We start from the raw sequence: 21800 nt of genomic DNA, 5'->3' as shown, positions 1-21800 counted from the left end.
TGATTTGTTTGTTGCTGATCACTCTAAAAGTTGATTTGTTTGTAGCTGACCTCTCTTCAGGGTGATTTGTTTCTAGCTGATTGTTCTACAGGTTGATTTGTTTGTAGATGAACTCTCTACAGGGTAATTTGCTTGTAGCTGAACTCCTTACATTGTGTCTAGTTTGTAGCTGATCTCTCTACAGGGTGATTTGTTTGTAGCTGATCTCTCTGCATGGTGATTTGTTTGTAGCCGATCTCTCTACAAGGTAATTTGTTTGTAACTGAACTATCTATAAGGTGATTTGTTTGTAGCTGATCTCTCTGCAGATTGATTTGTTTTAGCTGAACTCTCTACAGGGTGATTTGTTTCTAGCTTATCTCTCTACAGGTTGATTTGTGTGTAACTGATCTCTCTACAAGCTGATTTGTTTGTAGCTGATCTCTCTGCAGGTTGATTTGTTTCTAGATGATCTCTCTACAGGTTGTTGCTGATCGCTCTAAAGGTTGATTTGTTTGTAGCTGAACTCTCTGCAAAGTGTTTTGTTTGTAGTTGATCTCTCTTTTTGTAGCTGACCTCTCTTCAGGGTGATTTGTTTCTAGCTGATATCTCTACAGGGTGATTTTTTGTAGCTGACCTCTCTTCAGGGTGATTTGTTTCTAGCAGATTGCTCTACAGGTTGGTTTGTTTGTAGCTGAACTCTCTACAGGGTGATTTGCTTGTAGCTGAACTCCTTACATTGTGTCTAGTTTCTAGCTGATCTCTCTACAGGGTGCTTTGTTTGTAGCTGATCTCTCTACAGGGTAATTTGTTTCTAGCTTATCTCTCTACAGGGTAATTTGTTTGTAGCTGAACTCTCTATAAGGTGATTTGTTTTTAGCTGATCTCTCTGCAGGCTGATTTGTTTTAGCTGAACTCTCTACAGGGTGATTGTTTGTAGCTGAACTCCTTACATTGTGTCTAGTTTCTAGTTGATGTCTCTACAGGGTGATTTTTTGTAGCTGAACTCTCTACAGGGTGATTTGTTTCTAGCTTATCTCTCTACAGGTAAATTTGTGTTGATTTGTTCATTGCTGATCGCTCTAAAGGTTGATTTGTTGTAGCTGAACACTCTGCAAAGTGTTTTATTTGTAGCTGATCTCTCTACAGGGTAATTTGTTTGTAGCTGAACTCTCTCCACAGTGACTTGTGTGTAGCTGAATTCTCTAGAGAGTGACTTAATTGTAGCTGAATTCTCTACAGGGTGCATGACTTGTTTATAGCTGAACTTTCTTCAGTGTGACTTGTAATGTTCTGAATCTCTATAGTGATATATTTGCTTAACTCTCCACATGGTGACTTGCTTCTTGCTGAACTGTCTATAAGATTAACTGTTTGCAGCTGAACTCCCTACAGAATAACTTGTGATGTAATAAAATTCTATAATGGAGTAAATAAATTACCCGAATGCTCTATCAGGTGACTGTTCTATTAGAGTATCTCGATCTCGCATTTGCTACACGGAGTTGGCTTTAGAATCATAACTCAGTGGTTTGTAATCCGATTCTTCTGTACTACTGCAAGGACTTTCTATGAAGATTATTCCAGCTATACACCGATTTTCAGCTCATTGCTCTAAGCGGTTTGCCTAGCAGGCGTAAAAACTAATACTTTTTTATTCATAAAAATCGATCGCGTAATTCTGACACAGGTTGGGTTTTGTGTCATATCTCCATGGTCTTTATCTCGATTCCTTTCAAACCACCAAAAGGCACTCCTACGATGGTTACTCCATCTACATAGCAAATTTCAACTCATTCCATGGAGCGGTTTACCCTGTAGGCGTGACAACAAATCGATCTTGTTTTACGCGAATAATCGGTCATAACTCCTGAACCATTCATCGGATTTGTAGCAAATTTGATGCTAGGATTCGCCTTTGGACTCCCTTTCTGTGTGCCAAATTTCATGGCGATCGGAGTACGCGTTTGCTTGTTATAGCAATTTTTGCAAGTGTGCGAAAAGACGAAGAAAAAAAACGAAGAAAAAAAACCGAAACTTTGGCAGCTCGTATCTCAGACATGGCTGGAGCGATTTCCTTCAAATTTGGAATGTAGACTCCCCTGGCTGGCGGGCAACTGTGTAGCAAATTTGGTTCCAATCGGATAAGTGATCACTGAGATACAAAGGTGTGAAAATGGCGTTTTCGTTCTTCCTGTCAATATACTCACGGGTGTGGCGCGCCGGCTTCTTGGGCCACACTTATACTAACAATCTCTTGTAAGACTTCAGTTAATGTGTTAAATATACTGAAACCATATATGCGATGGTATAGTATGGACATTATATTAGATATAAGCTATTTCAGGTAATGTGATAAGTAAACTGAAACCATATATGCAATAGTATAGTATGGATTATACTAAAGTATAAAATTACAGGATTTATATTAAGGCTTATTTGTATTCAATAAGCCACTGGAAATACCATCTTATATCCCACTTTTTGCACAGTGCCAGCAGACCGAGGGGGGCTTCAGCCCCCTAGCCCCCCCTTTTCCGCCGCCTATGTTAGAAACCTCCACCCCTTGGGCTTTGACTGTGGCCATTTTTAAGCCAAATTGTCTTCAGGTGTACACTGAAGACAATGGCAATAGTCAAAGTTGATACCAGTCAAGGAGAAGATTGTCCTGATGGTAGGCCTGCGCCTAATGCACCGGTTGTGCAGACGTTGGCGTATAATGACAAAAATTGTCTCTATGCCTAAAGACAAGATTTTATGCCAATGATTTCTTTAACCCTAAAGACAAGATTTTACGCCAAGCTTGTCATTAAGTACTTAATGACAAGCTTTTACGCCACCGTCATTGGCATAAAATGCATTGTGAAAGTAACTTTACAGGGAAGTGCACTATAAAGGGAAGATTTTACACCAAGCAGTTAAAAACAAAGAATTCACATGACTATCCTTACTAAATGAATCACATGATGCCTGCCTAATATTACATAACTGTACCTGTAGGTATCCGTATTCTACCATTTCATCATGTTTTCACTTCTGTTTCATTATATGCTTTATGTCCCTTTCCTTGCTTTCTTATGCCATAGGAGTAAAATCTTCCCTTTATAGTGCACTTCCCTGTAAATTTACTTTCACAATGCATTTTATGCCAAAGACAGTGGCGTAAAAGCTTGTCGTTAAGTACTTAATGACAAGCTTGGCGTAAAATCTTTTCTTTAGGGTTAAAGAAATCATTGGCGTAAAATCTTGTCTTTAGGCATAAAGACAATATTTGTCATTATACGCCAATGTACGTATGTATGACCGTTTGTTTACACTTTCTTTCCGTTTTTGTTCCATTCTCGGTTCCGTTCCTGCTTCCTAGAATTACCCTCACAAAGTCAACGGCTCGATTCTTGGTTTGTCCTCACAATCCTTGTCTCAATCAAGCTCTCAGAATGGAACCACAATTTCATTTGTTGCTGGAACATTTTGAAACTCCCCAACAACTTCTGGATGCTGTTACTTGTTGCGAAGACTGTGTCGTTTTGATGAAGCAGCTAGCCACATCTCGGCCTAGATATTCGAACGCCGAGTTGAACGCCTCGGACAGTCATTCTGAAGTGCATGAACTCGTTGACCCCGTAGTTGTGACCAGTGGGGAAACCAAGAGACTGCGTGAATCAGTAAATAGTATAACGATTTTGCTTGAGGAGACGAAACACGCAGTGTCAGTAGTGAAGGAGACAAGACAAAGTGTCAAGAGTAGAAAAGAACACAATGTGGAGAGAACGAAGGAGGCATTTAATACTCTTCGAAATGTCATAGATGAAAGGGAAGAACAAATACGGACTGATATTGTGACAGCAGCGGACAAGAGGGAGAGAGCATTAAAGGTGGGTATGATTGTAGCAGTTCTACGATTTCTTCTTGGGGGGAGGAGGGCAATTTGTATATGTACAAGGGATTGTTTGCTAGGCATGTGCCATAGGTGATCTGCAACCATGGTAAAACTCTTGACCGAATGAAATTTCACCTTGACCTGTGACTTGAACCATCTATCAGTGCTTGACCTGTGACTTGACATTTCTTCTCAATGTTGTGAGTGCTGCTTTATTCCCTATTTCAAAAGCACGATTGCACTTGTAACTTATAGTGCATTTACACTAGCAGTTGGGCACGGTACGACACAGTGCAGCATGGCACGGTACGCTTAATTTTGCTAGTGTAAACGGGTATCGATCCGAGCCAAACCGTTACATGCTGGGCTCGCCTGGCCCTGCTACTTCAACCGTGCTGGCTCGGTACGGCACGGCACGGTAGACAAATTGAAACAAACCATATCCTTGGCTGCTGTACGTAAATACGATGGCTTCTACCATGGCCAAACGTGAAACAAAGTCCAGTTACCACGTTCGACTTGAATGAGCTGTCCATCGAGCGGGAGCCGCTGATATTGTCCCTCAAACGGATTGCTGCTAACTTGTGCGACAGCAAAAGCTTGAAACGAGCTTGAAAACGGCGAGGGCATCTCGTAGGACGATACTTTAGCCATCACGTGCTTATGTATAAACTAGCCCAGCACGGTTATTTCCTTACCAATGTAAACGCGCACTTAAAACGTAGTGTACCATACCGAGCTGGAGCTGCTAGTGTAAACACACTATAAGTATAATAATTTCTTGGCAATACAGAAAACTTACTGTAGTGTATGTACTTATACATTTACCTATTGCATAAAACTCACCAGCCAGGAGCCTAAAACCTACTAGACTGTATATATATATATATATTAAAATATGGGATAGCAGGCTGATAGCCTGTAACAATATAGTATATCAAACTTAAAGTCCTTTAGATAATCGTCGATCAAATTCTTGATGATGCATTGACAATTTGTCAGGTAAGTACTTACAACTGTGTAAGAGAAGTTTTGTCAATGTTGGGAATTCTGACATGGTTGAAATTTAAAGTTATGACCTCTGGTAGTACAGGAACTAACTGGTGTAGGAGTGACAAGGAGGTATCAGTGTGTTTATGGGTTATGCAACAAGATCTAGGATTTCCCAAGGGGGTGCCAAGCTAGGGGCATTTATAGTGGGGGCCAAAAATGTGGCAACTGGTTGATACAACTAGTAGTGTAGTGTGAGAAGAACACTCAGCACGAGGAGCATGCTTTATCTAAGAGATCTTGGAGCATGCCCTCACCAGAAAATTTTGCAAATTCAGCTTTCTGAAATTGAATTTGGCAATAATATTGACTGAACCTTATCAAATAAGCAATTGTGAGCCACTTTTAACGATTATTTTATAGCAGTGGTAACTAGCTTTCTTATAAAGAGTATAGTATAAATGCTGTAGCAAAAGTTCAAAGTGGGAGTTCATCTTTGTTCTTTAAGAATTTTAATGATGGATGTTCTATTAGAGTAGTTGACTGTTCTATTAGAGTATTTTGATGTTTAGCAGTTTTACCCCTTGTTCCTCTCTTGTTGATTGCTAGAAGAGATTAGCTCTTCTCTTTTCACTCTTTCCACGTTTTCATGCTTTAGATGCAACTGCACCTGTACTGTAGTCTCTACTATCTTTCTAGCCAGCACATGGTAAAATTTTGAAAGGGGGGTGCTTCAGCCCCCCAAGCACCACCCCTAAATCTGACTGATGCAATAAAGAAAAATTATGTCACCCCTCATTCTTTGAAAATGTAAGGGTGTTAGGTTTATTACTGATAAATTAAGTGGTTGTTATTTGAAATCGATATTTTAGCACATCTCTAAACACTTTCAATATGTGCTTCTGGTCAGTAACATATGTAGTAGGGTCACCAACTAAATTACTGTACTCAAGTAGTTGTTGCACTGGACATTTGTAAAATTTAATGATCACACCTGGCTCTTTGTAATGGAATACTTTTTCAAACAGTATGGCAGTACCATTAAAGTAGCTAGGGATCCCACCAAAAGTGATGGGTGCCACTTAAAATACCGCTTTTAACTAGAGACATCTTACACGATGAAAATCACCTTTATGAATAATATCAGTTCATCTAACATCAAATACTGATTTCTTCTTGTAATCTTCTTTGTCAAACTAATATTTTTGGTGTTTTCCGTTGATGTGTAAAAAGTTGGACTATGCTGTAGTGATGTTTGCTTTTTATATACGTTTAGTTGCAGCTAGAGAATTTGCTGCTACTGTGGACACAACTACAGAATTGTCTGGAATTGATGAAGAAAGCAAGAGAAGATACAGTGGCTGTCTCTGAGCTGGTTAGAAGGAGGAAGATACTAGAACGTCGACAAAATCACCTGTTCTTAATGATGAGGAAATCAAGACTAGAACCAGTAATGAAGGAGCAACCAAAAGTTGAATATGAAAATACTGAAAATCTCTGCCTAGAGGTGATCAGATTTGGAAGATTTGTTTGTGAGGTTACCATTCCAGAGGCAACCATGAATAGAGAAGTGACTATAATAATAGATCTGCAAGATGCCCAGTATGATATAGGTGATAGTGAGAGTAATAAATTAAAAGTGTCAGTAACTACCAAAACGGGAGAAGCTGTAGTGGTGAAACTAGTCAAGGATGTTGGTGATAAAAAGTTTGCAGTATTGTTTACTCCCAGAGCACCAGAGAATCACTCACTGGCAGTTATTGTTAATGGAAACCAGATCCCAGGCAGCCCTTACAGGTAAATAGTAACCCAAATAATAACCATATAAAATATTTGTTGTCCTAAATCATACTGATAGCATGTTGCAATTTTTTTTTTAGTCTAATAGCATGTACTTAAACTATTTGTATTCATATCTAGTATTACGTATTTGTTGAGAGTATTATGTCACAATAATTGTGGCTGCAGTACATTTGTATTTGGGGGTTGGGGTGGGTGTGTTATATAGCATCCACAAAATCCATCTGTTGGGTCGGCTCATTCGATTAGTAATACCTGCCTTTTCATGTGTTATCATCAGCCTATACTGAGATACTCTTTTACAAATTTCTTAGGCATATTTTTGCTATGGTTTATCCCACGCATCCCAATCCCCTGTAACACAGGACAAACAGTTAATTTATGAGTTTGAATATGTGAGTAAAGGTGTATAGTCAAATTACTGAGAGCAGAAGTTGCTAGTATTGATTTTTTTAGAATAGTTTGTTTCACCACTACCAAGGTATTGTTTTGGATAACTTGTTCTGTCATGTTACTGTAGGATACCAGTTGTATTGAGAGACTACAGCAAGATGTCAGAAAATGACTGTAGTCAGGTGGTGACACATTTTGGGGGACATAAATTTGGGTGTCTCTTTGATGTTGCCATTGGGCCAAGTGAAGAAGTACTTGTTATTGACAATACTAACCACTGTGTGATTGTGTTTGACTGTTCACTAAATTTGCAGACAGTGATTGGACAAGGAGAAGGTGTTAGCAGACTGGTTCACCCTATTGGTCTAGCGGTCAGCAAGGATGGTGTTGTAGCCATTAGTGATTGGGGTCGTAATCATCAAGTGAAAAAATATTCCCTCCAAGGAAAGGTCTTATCAATAAATAGTGGAGATAATATGGACAAAAATTATTGTCCTAAAGGACTAGCCTACCATAACGAAGTGTTATATGTTGTAGATGAGGGAAATTGCAAAGTCCTAATTTTTTATGATAATGCAATGCCATTTGCATTTGGTAGTAGAGGGTCAACTGGACAGTTGCATCCTGGACAATTTTTGAGTCCTAGCAGAATAGCAATTAGTAAAAGCGATGTGATAGTTATCACTGATTGTGATGGGGGTTATATTAACTTCTTCAGTCTTACTGGCAACTTTATTAGTAGGACAGAATGTGAAAATCCATTGGCCGTGACTGTTAGTCCTGATGGACATATAATAGCAGGTTGTGAGTATGGTCCAAATATTAAAGTGTGGGGTCCCGATCATCTGCTGATTAACCAGTTTGGAGACAAGGGAAGTCACAAAGGAGAATTTCATGGTATTCGTGGCATAGCGATAAATTCTACTGGAACTATCTATGTTGTGGAATGGAACAATAAAAGACTGCAGATTATAAGTAACACTTAATTATGATGTAACTTTCATTTATATACTGTAACTGCTTTAGAGTAAATTTGGCAGTTAATATTGAGTGTTTGTGGGTTTAATCTGATTATCATATATGTGACAAACTGAGCAAACGAGTTGATCTACCATGTTTACGCACTTTTCCTATTTATAGAGTAGTAAAGGAGTATACTGTTAATAATTCAACTTGTTGATTTATTTATTGTTATAGTAATAGACAGTTGGATAGGCAAGAAATGCAAACATTGTAACCAAAAGCCACCTAAGTGCTGACTGGGTAGTGTAGCATGGCTTCACTATATATGCATTTTTCATTTGGCCACCTACCATAGATGATAGCTAAGTAGGAAGTACTACAAGTTTAATTGCATTTTTTTGTTCTAACCCATCAAACAAGGTAACTGGTTGCTATGTATAAGCAGTGTTGGGCAAGTTACTTTGTAAAAGTAACTAGTTACATATTACATATTACTTGCAACTGAACTATTTAGTTACAGTTACATATTACCCATAAAATAAAGTAACTGTAATAATATTACATATTATATTACTTTGTGTCCACAGCCTTAAGCTGTCACGTGTGAAACTACCACATTATCACGTGACATGATTTCGCTGTTGGACAATATGCAAATTTTGGTTATAAGTAAGAAGCTGGTGAATAAGCTTCATTCAGTAGGCCTCGTTACTTCGCTGTGGCTAGGCATTACTCAGAGGATAACTAACGAGATTAGTAACTTCGTTACTTGTAGTAATAATATTACGTAATATTAGACTCGTTACAGTAACTATATTACTTAGGTAACGCGTTACATTTGTAAGTAAAGTAGCTTGCGTTATATTACCTGTTTTTATAGCGTATTTCGTTATATTACTTTGTTACCACAAAAGTAATAATATTACGTAACGCGTTACATAAGTAGCGCGTTACTCCCAACACTGTGTATAAGGCTATACCACTAGCTGTTGTGTGTGTCACACTGTACATGTGTGCTGATACATGCCAAGTTTGTCTCTATCATACAGTACATAGTACTGGGATCATGAATGTTTGGGCTGTTCTGGCCAAAAATATAAAGCATAATGGCCACTTCGCTATTTATAAGAAGCCTGGTGCTATTCTTTCTTGTGCAGTATGCACAGTCATAATGTTGCAAAAAAGTAAAACAAGAAGTACACATACACTATAAAGAAATTTAAGAGATCATAGAAATAAAAAATTAAAAAGTAGATAAGGAAGGTTGCCTAAACCTGACATTTAACTTCTTAATAATTTTTCCTTATACTGCATAAATCATCCTTTTATTACTTCAATCTCCCACAAGTGATTATTAATCCTACACATGATTAGTTCCACACATGTAGGATTAATATTCTTTGCATGACTAACAATTGGAGAATGACCAAATCGAATAGCTATCTATTAAACAAGGTTCACTCCAACGGTGCTATGCATTCACCTATATAGAATAACTTACAAGTGCAAAAATAATGTTGACTCTTAGCAAGAAACTATAATACATAGACAAGGTTTGTTCAGTATTTGTTCACAATGACATTGTTAGTGATTGACGAGATCTGTGTGCACAAACAAGAAGGCAACTGACGAAACTTGTAATTTTTTTTGGAAGTCAGTTGCTGGCCACAGGTCTGAAATTTATTTTGCTGGTATTTATTCCATTTATATTTTTGTGTTGGAACTACTACAGTCCAAAATTTTTACTTCGGTTCAACAAAACCAGATCAACATACTGTGGAGCTCAAGGCAGGCTAGTTTAAAGTGCCTGTCCCACTGAAGTAGGGCCAACCCAGTTTTCACTAAATTATCCACAGTGATGTTTTTGCTATATACTACATCGCAAATAACTTGTGTGTCCTTTTAGCATGCAGACCAAAACACTGGTATTTATAACTAATGCCTCTCTTTAATGTTTCTCTGAATTATAAAGGACACTGTAATTTAACCTCTCTAGTAAAGACAGCTTTTGAAATCTATGAGGGGTCAACAATCAACCAATTAGCACCAAAAATTGCCTACAAGATTTCAGATATTAGCAAAGATTTCAAGATTTCTGAAAATTGGTGCATAGATTTCCAAGGATTTTTGGAAAGGTTTCAGCGAAAACCACACGTACTTTCCAAAAGCATCCAATAGATTCTGGAAAATCTGATTTCAGATTTCAAAAAAATTTCAGGATATTTTAGTAAAAATTTTAATTGAGATTTTAATCGACCTACAAGATTTTAAGCTTGTTGCTGACTCCTCATCTCTATTTAGTCTCTACTAATACTGACAACTTTACCTAAGAAAGGACAGCATCCTTATGCAAAAGGGACTCAACTCCATGTCACAGTAGACATATTCTTATAGTTCATCATTTTGACCCTGTAATATTGTATCCGGACTGTCCATGACTGACTCTGTTGTAGTCACTAATGTGCTTACATGATTTTCCAGGATAAGTAGAATTCATTCCCAGCTTGTTACAACAAAATATTGCACCATAAGACACTACCAGTAGCCAACTACTATAATAATAAAGTGGTATATTTCTCACTTGCTGAGTATCTGTCATAATTTTTAATTATTATAATTGATTCAATGTATTATGTACACTGAAAAATGGCATACATAATTACTTATTCGCCATAAAAGAATACATAGGATTTCTGGTACGTACATGCTAACAAATTAAGAATTAAATATATAACACTCTCAGCTGTGCTGCATTGGAGTTATTTGAATAAACTTATGACTGCTCTCTTAGAGCTCAATCTTTAAAACTGGAGAGTCACTTGTTCAATTCTGGCTTTGAAACAATGTGCAGTGCTCCAAGTCCACTTGTGCTATAAAGCTTTTTTTATTAAGGCTTTACAACACAAGTGCTGAAAGTCTGTAGGACACCTGGTCCTACAGCCTGTTTAAAGTTGGTATACAGTAAGTGTGTTTGAAAAGGTGGAGAAAGGAGAAAAATCCATGGGCAGCCTCGAACCTGCAGCCATCCGATTAACGCTCGAACACTTACAGCTAGGCGTCTCCCAGACAGTCAGGATGTTTTCTCCTTGTCAATTTCAAGTATATGTATCCATAGGAACTCTAGAGAGTGACTTATGTATTATCTCAAAGTACCCCTTGTGGTCCCAAATGGACATTAGTTTATTTATTAAGATAGAGTGCATGCTTATTTGGATATAATAGAGTACACCTGTAGTTGGATACTGTTTAAGGTGACTATCTACTATACAATACAATGAGCAATACTAAAGATAAAGTGCTGAAGGGAGGGGTTGCCTACCAATATAATTAACACAACATTATTAATATAGTTACATAGATAGCCACACTGCCTCGGTTTCAAATCCTTTGAACACCATGATTACTTTATTAGTATGTATTTGATAGTGTCTCAATCTTAAAGGCATACAAACACTGGACCTCGTACCGTCATCGATCAGGTAGCTATATTGGGCACTAAAGTTGTTTGGTAAGGCCCATGCCCTACTATATAGGTCCAACACCACTGAATAGATTTGTGTGTTAATGATCCTATTTATAAACACAGATATAGACTACTCAATGCAGTGATACTTGAAGACCTGGAAATGATTGAGATTTCATATGATGCAGCTATAATTAATATTGTCAAAATACTGATATATTTGTTGTTGAGGAAAAAGTGCATTACAAAAGTGCATCAATATTAATTTTATGGGCACAGGTTTGCAAAACAGTTTACTCTGAACAAGGAAATTGTAACTAAGACTCACTAAACTACAGAAAAAAATATCATATCCAAACATGGCTAGTGTTAATAATCACACATTTGAACGCTTTTGTATGAATAACAGTCAAAATTATACAAGTCAAATCCAAGTGCAAGAGACAAATCTGATGTGTGTGATTACCTACTAATCACATCATGACCACCCTTCATGCTATCTTAATACAAAAACTATAGTAACTGTTACTAAGCACTGAAAAAACTAATCACACATAGTAACCATTGCCTAGCAACTGTTGCTATGATACATAAGTGACGTTTATCTTAAGAAATGGTTACCTATCAACCCTTGATAAGCAACCACATTATTGCTATACAATAGGGCATCTATCACTATGGTAATTTGTTAATAGGATCACACCATACTATCAGATGCATGTACAGAAACAAATCATGTGATTCAGTATTGGAACAATGTATGGCAAACTAAATCACAATGTATATTGAATGTATATACATAACTGACAATCAGGTGATCAATTAAATAAACTATGCAATGAATGTATGTGTTTTTGTCATAAAATTTTATATGCTATCTAGTGAAAGTTATGAGTCACAATTGTATGTACTGTAAGTATAGGTACAGAAAGATGGGAAGAGCAAGGAGAATGACTATAGAGTTGGTGGTCATAGTTATGTTTCATCAGTAATCTTTGAATCAAACCAACTGAAAGTTGAAATGCTTTATTTGAACAGTCAACTACTCTAATAGAACCCTTAAATTGATTTTATTAAATCTCTTCTATAATTTTGTGAGCCTACTCTTGAGTCTTGACCTGTGCACTGCTGTCTTACCTTAGCATTGTGCCAAACATTCTACCACACCAATTGAAACTCTATAGCTACCATTGTTTGGTGCTTTCAAAAGACCATTTTAAAACTAACTTCTTTTGGATATATGTACAACTATTTTCAGTCTGCTCCAAACTTCATAGTTGGTTTGAATGCAGTTAAAATACCATACTAATATAGTAAGCATTTAAGTTTCCCTAAAGTTAAAAAGGCTGTGACCCAGACTACCTGCTATTATAGATATGCTATATACTTAATCAAGTTCCATGTACTTTAACTGTGTTGGTCCTTCAAAAAAATAATGCTCTCCTATATATTGTTACCAGTCCATAAATAGGATTACCTTCATAGATGTAGCCATTATTACCATACACTGTAATTGGCAAGATCATCATTGAAGCCATTTCTTGACTACCACTTTTGATATCACTATTTAACTAAAGTGTCTAAATGCTACATCTTCTTTAACATTTTGCAGTTGGGTACTACTACATATATATCACTGACATTACAGAACTTTACAGAATTTAATACATAAAATTTTATTATTGCAAGATCCAGCCCAATACATTACTTCAATCACAGAAGCATGCATGAAGGATGCACTTAGATATATACATCACACTGTTTTCTCCATTTTTTCTACTAGTATGTGAGAAACATGTCTGTAAAGCTGCATCTACAGCATATCATATAATTATTATGTATGTATATATGTTAATTAAAAGTAAAACCTTAACCTTTTTGTATTCACACTAACATCTATACACACTAGTATTTTAAAAATTGTTAATTTAAAATTGAAGTAGGGATCTATACAATAAAAAGTAGTGAAACAAGAGATGAATGATGGTATTACAGCATAGCTCAGTGGAAAAGTCCTTACTTTGTCCTTACTTTGCCATTCAATGCCAAAGTAAGGACTTTTCCACTGGGCTATGCTGTAATACCATCATTCATCTCTTGTTTCACTACTTTTTATTGCATAGATCCCTACTTCAATTTTAAATTAACAATTTTTAAAATACAGTTTTTTTTGTTGTAATAGCTAGCTGTAGAAAATAAGAAACACACACATAACAACCCAAAAACTATATAGCTAGCTATTAAGTTTCTGTACAGCTTATTAAAGTACAAACTGTATCAAAATTGGAAGTACATAGGCCCGTAGTAGTGTGCATAGCTTACCTTTGATCATAGTAGCAGTGGTGCTCAGCGGATCTACGTATAACCTGTCTCAGTACGATGGTCTGCATTCTATTCACCCTGGCCGGAAGTTGTTCGAACAAACAGGCCCTTTCAGTTGTCTGGAGCTTAGTCTTGACTAACAGGATGAAGTGGCTAATACACTTTCCACTCAAGTACTATCCAATCACTTGCTGATCTTGCCATCTGGTACTGAGTGGCTGAGTCAGTATGTTCAGAGGAACAAGCTGTCAAGTATCATTCCATCTATTAAGTAACAAATCTCTTTATCGATTGCAGTACAGGTGTTGGCAAAAACCGAAGTGTTTGCAGCTGAACTCTCTACATGATGGTTTCTTTGTAACTGAACTCTCTACAAGGTGACTCCTTCTAGCTGATCTTTCTACAGGGTGATTTGTTTGTAGATGAACTCTCTACAAGATAATTTCTTCTAGCTGATCTCTCTACAGGGAGATTTGTTTGTAATTGAACTCTCTACAGGTGATTTTTTTTGCAGCTGATTTCTCTACATGATGGTTTCTTTGTAGCTGAACTATCTACAAGGTAACTTCTTCTATTGATCTCTCTACAGGGCGATTTGTTTGTAGTTGAACTCTCTACATGGTAGTTTCTTTGTAGCTGAACTCTACTCAAGGTGATTTCTTCTAGCTGAACTATCTCTTTCCATAGTTGCATGAACTCCCTACAAGGTAACTTCTTCTAGCTGATCTCTCTACAGGGTGAATTGTTTGTAGCTGATCACTCTACAGGGTGAATTTTTTGTAGCTGATCTCTATACAGGTTACCTGTTTCTAGCTGATCTCTTGAATTCTCTTCAGGGTGACTGCTCTATTAGGATGACTGCTCTATTAGAGTATCTCGATCTCGCACTTGCTACACCAAGTTGGATTTCGTGTTAACTCCGTGGCTTTAAGTCTGATTCTTCTACACCATTGAAGAGCTTTTCTAAGATGATTACTCCATCTATACAGCGATTTTCAAAGCATTACCCCAAGCGGTTTATCTGGTAGGCATGGCAAGTAATCGTTTTTTATTAGCTAATCTCGATTGCGTAATTGTTACACACTGTTGTTTTTTTCGTTGTATCTTCCTGGTTTTTAGCTCGATTTCTTTCAAACCACAAAAGGTTTGAGGTTCAATAGTTAACCTATTCACCCACCGATTTTCAGCTTCTTCCCATACGCGGTTTACCCTGTAGGCGTGACAACATATTGGTGTTATTTTTCGTGAATAATCGATCATAACTCTTTTCCTGTTTATCGTATCCTAGCCAAAGTTGGTACAGAGTTGCGCCTTTATACCCCGCTTCAGTGTGCCAAATTTCAAGGCAATCGGATATGGTGTTCGCGTTTTATAGCAGTTTTTGTAAGTGTGCGAAAAGAGGAAGAAAAATAAGAAGAAAAAACGAAGTAACTAAGCCAATTTTTGAAGTCGCAATTGTCGCATATCTCGGGAACGCTCGAAGCGATTTCGCTCAAATTTGGAATGTGGAGTGCTGAAGGTGGAGGGAGTGTCCACAGCAAAACTCGTCTTGTTTAATCAAGGCAGCACAGAGCTACGGAGGTGCGAAAATTTCGTTTTCTTCCTGTCAATATACTCACGGGTGTTGCGCGCCGGCTTCTTGGGCAGCACGACACACTACCGTGTGTCTTGATTTTACTGTTTATGATTAGTAATTATAACATACATACATACAGTACTGTACCCTTTATAGTAACTGTAACATATGTACTGTAGCTAACTTTTTGATGTAACACACACATGTGCAAAAAATGGGGCATGTGGGCACATGATTTTTGCCTATATACTTTTTCAAACTTCCATCACTCATAACTTTTAATACCATCATGCTATTACAGTGCAAATTTCAGCTCTCGGTAAGCATTTAATTGGCTTTATGATGTAAGTTACAGAATGCAAATATTCTGTTCCATATGACCTGTAGAGTGACGAGGTGTAGTTTGTGCCTACATACCCTGTTATCGCAGGCCCTGTCACATATACTGCAACTTCTTGTTCACAATTAGTAGTGGTCTGTAGTGCATACTCTTTTGATTGTAATTACATGCACTGCACTATTGTTGATTTTACATCCTAGGCAAATGAGTTGTGCTACCTGCCTAGTAATTAAATAGTCACTGTACCTGGTCTTAAAAGTGTCGAGTATTTTGGCATGTGCAGTTAATATCTTGACTTTCTGGAAGCCTCCTACATGCATCTTCCCAAGCAGCTACTGAATCTATGTACAGTAAATATCAGTAATTACGTATAATTATTGTAATGGATAGGCATTGTAGGCATTCCAGCATGATTTTTAAATTTTGGAAAAATGGATATATGCTACGTAAATAGATAGTCATGCAAGAGCATTGTCTACTGCACACTTTTCAATACAATGGTGTATACCCAAAGGCAAGTAAGTCAAGTATGTGAATAAAAAGATTAAAATCTAGCAACTTATATGAAGGTAAACAAGTAAAGTGGAGGTGTCACAATGATGCAACAATACCTAAGGTGAAGTTGTAGCCGGGTTCAATTATGGAATTGTGATTTTGAAGTGGTTTTGTACTCTTGAGTTGGTGACACAATCATCAGAAAGTTGTTGTGGAGCTGAAAATCGTTAACTCAAGCAAACTAACTATGCCCTTTAATTTAAAGTAAGCACCAGTGAACACTTTCCATCAAGAGTTCATAATAATAAAGGGAGGGTCCTTTATATTATTATGAACTCTTGCTTCCATCTGACAATATATTTTTTGGTTTCAAAGTATTCTGCATACATTACGAGGCTCTAAAAGATTACAAAATGACACAAAACTGTAATGCGAGTGATAAAACACCCATAGGAGCTGGGGTGACAAAGTATCCCAAGTTAAATGCTTGTTATTTTGTGCCAGGGTGCAAGTATTTTTATTAAAAACCTAAGATTAATTTTAAACACAAAAGATTAAGATAAATGTAATCGTAGTGATCTGCACTATGGTGTTGAGCTTATGGATTCTTTAAAACTTTCTTAAGGCAGAAGAAGTGCTACAGCATTGAAGGTTAGCTATAAATTATACACAACTGATATATTTTAAACCACTTTCTACAGCTAAGTGAAACTATCTTCAAATATTCACATTCATACATATTATATGTGCATGTCATCTATTCAGCATAAAAGAGAAAAAATAGTATCAAAACATTAGTCAGACAAAACTGTTCTTTCTTATATACTAAAAACTTGATAGCCTAAAACATGTGTACTACTAGCAGCTAGCTATATAGTTTTCAGTTGGGGCACAGCTCAGTACATGAACATGGCTAGTACTCCAAACAACAGAAGAGTGAATAGCCCAAGTCCCTTCATTGTATCAGCTCCACCGCTACCAAGTGCCTGTAATGTAACAAGTAGCACAATGAAAATGACAAATAAGTAGTTAAATTATATACAATGTGTATTCACAGAGGTTGGTTGTAGCTATGTATTTCCACTGATACACGTAAGGCCATGTCACACACCAAGCATGAAAATCTGATTACTCTACAATTATTGGAAAAAGATGTTGGATAATTTATCAGATATGTAAACTATTACATTTAAAATTTGAATTGCTACAATATGTGACCGGATTTGCGAAAAGGTACCTTTTTCACACACAAAATTATACCCATTTTTTGATCTTTGAAGCTTCGTAACTTTTTAGTCATTGCGTAAAATTTCCTGAAATGTTCCATGAGTGCAGCTAAAGTATCTGGCTACATTTTGAAACTAAGACCAAGTCGATCAATATATGGAGTCAAAAGTTACATTGCTTTGTTTGCTCGCCTGTAAAATGTGTGGAAAAGGTACCTTTTCGCAAATCCGGTCACATATATTATTTAGGCCATGCTGACATACATTAGACTGTGGAAGAAGGCTCCTGCTCCTAGCTAATTTTTAAAGAGAAACATAAACCTTGTGTTGTTGTGTTAGGGACACACACTTTATATACACTGACACAAATGAATGCAAAGTTTGTACATCAATAAGTATATTTATTCTAGGCTAACTTTACACTGGTGCTTAATGGTTAGCTTATGCGAAGGAACTTTAATCACCAAACCCTCTGCATCATTTAGAGTGCACCAAGGCATCAACTTGTACTTCAATTTTTTTTCTGACACCTGATTAAATTTGTGAAACTGTAGTGTATTACTCAATGATCTTCTTTAGGGAATTTGGTAAACATATATCTGGTTTCAAAAGATTGTTAACTGCATTCCAATTATCATCAGCTGTTTCCTAAGAGAATAGTAAAGTTCTTAAGTTTGTTATAGTTCAAACTTTGAATCAAAATCATGAAAATTGTGCAAAATTTCTGACAACATGAACGTGACCATGTCAATGAATTTTGAAGTAACTTTGGGATTTAATGATCACTGTAGTGGAATTCACAACATAAAATATGTATAACAATATATTATGCAATTGAAAAGTAAGACTATGCCTTGGTACACTATCATGTATACTCATGATCCCCTTCAGTACTTGGATACACAAGGGGCATACAGCAACTAATGTAACATGCCTTCTATTAATGGCATTGATATACTTTGTAAGGTTGTCAATAATATCTCAAAATTTTATATCATAAATTTATGAACATGGAATGAATGTCAATTGCATTAAAGTCCAACAATTGTGCATCAATACACCTACCATACAGCGAGTATTGAGGTCTTGTATATCACATCTTTGTGATATAGTATCGACTGCTGAATCACCCCTAAACAATACCAATAATTTCAAGTGATACTATTTCATAATCTTCATGGTCTTAATAGCTAGTTAAAGACATCTGGGTTTTAAAAATTACAGTAGAGATTCAAACGTACATTAACCAAACATTATCAGAACAGCCATGTAAATAAATTGGAGCATTTTTGATTAATAGTGTGTGTGTACTATTGATGCACGCTTTAACAGAAATATGTTTACTGGCAGAGTATACCATGGACCAAAATTGAGCTGTATTGGCCATACCTCACATGGTAAGTAGTGCTCGGCGATATACCGGTAATACCATTTGTCGTGATAAGTTAATATGACTGGTTATTATACTGTGACGGTCTTTGATAACTAGTATATTGAAATGCCAAAATACCAGTATTTGGTGTTTAATTATTGAATTTTGTCAATGGTTTAGCAAACCACACCATAAACAAACACTGAGGTTGCCACATTACAAACACCTGCCTACTTGTACTGAACTACATTCTATGGTTTTTGGGATGCATACCACTTCATGATAGGCCCACGAATGATGTAATGGTCACTATAACAAGTTGACTATATACCGATATACTGTGATATTTTCCTGTTTCTAATACCATGTATTCAAATTTCAATACTATCAAGCACTAATGGTAAGCTCTCTATTAACTAAATAACACCATCAAGGCATAGGTGTGTTTTATATACAGTGTTGTTAGCAAGATTGTTATGAAGCAATAAAATGTATAAACATGGTCCTGTCTCTACCAAACTATAAAAAATAACTGACTAAATAATACTACATGATTTGTTAAGTATGAGTAGATCATGTCTAAGGGATGAGCGGTTCTGTGATACAGTGTTGTCATGCTTTGTTACTGCTATTTATTTTGAAATTACAGCTGTACAGCAGTTTCTAACCATTAATTCCCACTTATTTTTACTTAGCTAGATAGCAAAGCCTTGACCACACCCACTGATGGTAGCTAAGTGTAATCTTAGCTATTGCTTTTCAACTTCCACCAAGTAGTTTGGATAACTGACTCTCCACTTTGTTTTTAAGGGTAAAACTATTGCTGTATATGTAGTGATAAACACAATTACGATTTATGTATTGTGATTTTGTAATTATAGTAAATTATGTAATAGGCCATGTGTGAGATGAATGCGTGTAATTATAGTACATGATGTAATAGGCATGTGAGAGATGCATGTGTGTAATTAGAGAGTGAGAACAATGTGACTGTACATGGTGTATGTATTTGATTTTAAATTAGTTTTAAACTCATCTATATAGAACTCTATACGTGACACTACATGGTGACAGGAGTCTATGAACCATTCCTGTGACGTTTTTAAGTTGTATGCCACCATTTGAAGTGATTTGCTCAGTTTTCAGCCTTATCACATGGCCAGTTACCAAGTGGTAGCACCTGAGCCATTTAATTTCATCCACCCTTCTGAGTGGGAGAAATGGATACGCTGATTTGACTGCTTTTGACTAGTGTCAGGGATTCACAAAAAGGAGGAGGCATCGCAAGTAAACACTTTGAAATATTCGATGGGCGACAAAGCGGATGACATCCTGCAATTCTTTCGTCTCACTGATGAAGACTCTAAGAAATACAAGACTGTTAAGGAGAAATTTGACAGTTACTTTGTTAAGCGGCACAACACAATCTTTGAGCGGGCTCGATTCAACCTACGCAAACAAGAACAGTGTGAATCAGTTGATTCCTTTATCACCGCTCTATATGAGCTAGCTGAACACTGTTCTTTTGGTTAACTACACGACGAAATGATTAGAGATCAGATAGTGGTGGGCATCAGGGACTCCAATCTTTCAGAGAAACTACAGCTTGATGACAAACTAACTCTGGAAACAGCCATTCAACGTGTCCTCAAATCTGAAACTATTAAACAGCAACAATCTCTACTTAGAAAAGAGCAACAAAGTGGAAATATGGATGATATTCCAATTGGATCTATTCGAAAAAGGCAGTTGTCAGTAAGTCGCCACACACATGTAATGTAGATGACCCACCACAACAGACAAACACTATGACTAGATCATGTACTTACTGTGGTAAATCACCTGCTCATGTACGTAAATACTGTGCAGCACGAAATGCTACTTGCTGACTGTGTGGTAAATTAGGCCACTTTCAAACAGTATGTCAAAGTTCAACACAACGTGTGAGAGATATACACACAACCGACCCAGTTCCACAGGATTGTGCCTATCTACCAATTAACTGTGATGACGAGAATGGATTCCTTGGTGCTGTGACTTCTGAAACTCCACAGCAAAACCCATGGGCAGTAACAATCCAATTGAATAGTGTACCCATAGAATTCCACGGTCATTGCTCCGGTTCAAGAACAGTGCTTGGGTATGGTGGTTGTTCCAAAACCTAATGGTCAAGTGCGAATCTGCGTGGATCTAACCCAACTTAACAAGAGTGTTTGTAGAGAGAGGTATCCACTTCCGGCAGTAGAACAAATCCTCTCACAGTTGGCTGGTGCCACAGTTTTTTTCAAAACTGGATGTTAATTCTGGTTTTTGGTAGATTCCACTTGCACCAGAGTCGACCCTTCTGACAACGTTTATCACACCCTTTGGCTGCTATTGTTTTCATTGGCTTCCTTTTGGCATCACATCTGCCCCCGAACATTTCCAACATCAAATGGCACAAATCCTAAAGGATCTGGATGGTGTTGTATGTCTCATGGACGATGTCCTGATATATGGTAAAACACAAGAAGAGCATGATCACAGTTTACTCAACATGTTACAAACCATGCAATCTGCTGCATGGTAAGACTCTGAACAAGCCAATTCTCTCAAAAGCAAGTTCCATTCTTAGGACAGTTAATTGATGGAACTGGCATCAAACCAGATCCAACCAAGGTTTTTTGTAATTCAGAAAATGCCAACTCCTAAGAATATTTCCGAACTACGTAGATTTTTAGGCATGGTTGATCATCTTAGCAAATTTACACCATGCTTGGTTGACAAGACAAAACCCTTGAGAGACTTGCTTGTCAAAGACCGTCTTTGGGTTTGGGGTGAAGTGCAACAGAAGGCTTTTGACGTCTAAGACAAATGTTCACATCCAGTCCAGTGCTTGCTCTGTTTAATCCAAGATCTCCTACTGTAGTTTCAGCTGATGCAACATCTTATGGTCTGGGGGCTGTGCTACTCCAACAAAGATGGCCTACAGCCAGTTGCATACATATCTCGATCGTTAACC

At 37.0% G+C, this 21800-nt stretch overlaps 2 protein-coding genes across 2 annotated transcripts in view; one reads left to right on the top strand and one right to left on the bottom strand.

The window, feature by feature from the left end:
• The first annotated feature begins 3327 nt into the window (after positions 1 to 3327).
• On the top strand, positions 3328 to 8132 carry LOC136266848 (tripartite motif-containing protein 3-like). Its single transcript, XM_066061873.1, has 3 exons — positions 3328 to 3854; positions 6126 to 6646; positions 7170 to 8132. Exons 1-3 carry the CDS (start codon positions 3417 to 3419, stop codon positions 8026 to 8028), a joined length of 1818 nt encoding a protein of 605 aa, XP_065917945.1. The 5' UTR covers positions 3328 to 3416; the 3' UTR covers positions 8029 to 8132.
• Positions 8133 to 16935: 8803 nt separating this feature from the next.
• LOC136266056 (uncharacterized) overlaps positions 16936 to 21800 on the bottom strand; it is a 76528-nt gene continuing 71663 nt past the window's right edge. Inside the window, exons 15-16 of the mRNA XM_066061013.1 lie at positions 18493 to 18559; positions 16936 to 17187 (exon numbers count right to left, since the gene is read on the bottom strand). Coding sequence (XP_065917085.1) covers positions 17098 to 17187; positions 18493 to 18559 — 157 coding nt within the window. The 3' untranslated portion in view covers positions 16936 to 17097. The remainder of the gene's footprint in view (positions 17188 to 18492; positions 18560 to 21800) is intronic.

This window comes from Dysidea avara, chromosome 9 (genome assembly GCF_963678975.1).
Source record: "Dysidea avara chromosome 9, odDysAvar1.4, whole genome shotgun sequence".
NCBI classification, from domain to species: Eukaryota; Metazoa; Porifera; class Demospongiae; order Dictyoceratida; family Dysideidae; genus Dysidea; species Dysidea avara.
This window is presented reverse-complemented; position numbering and strand designations above follow the sequence as displayed.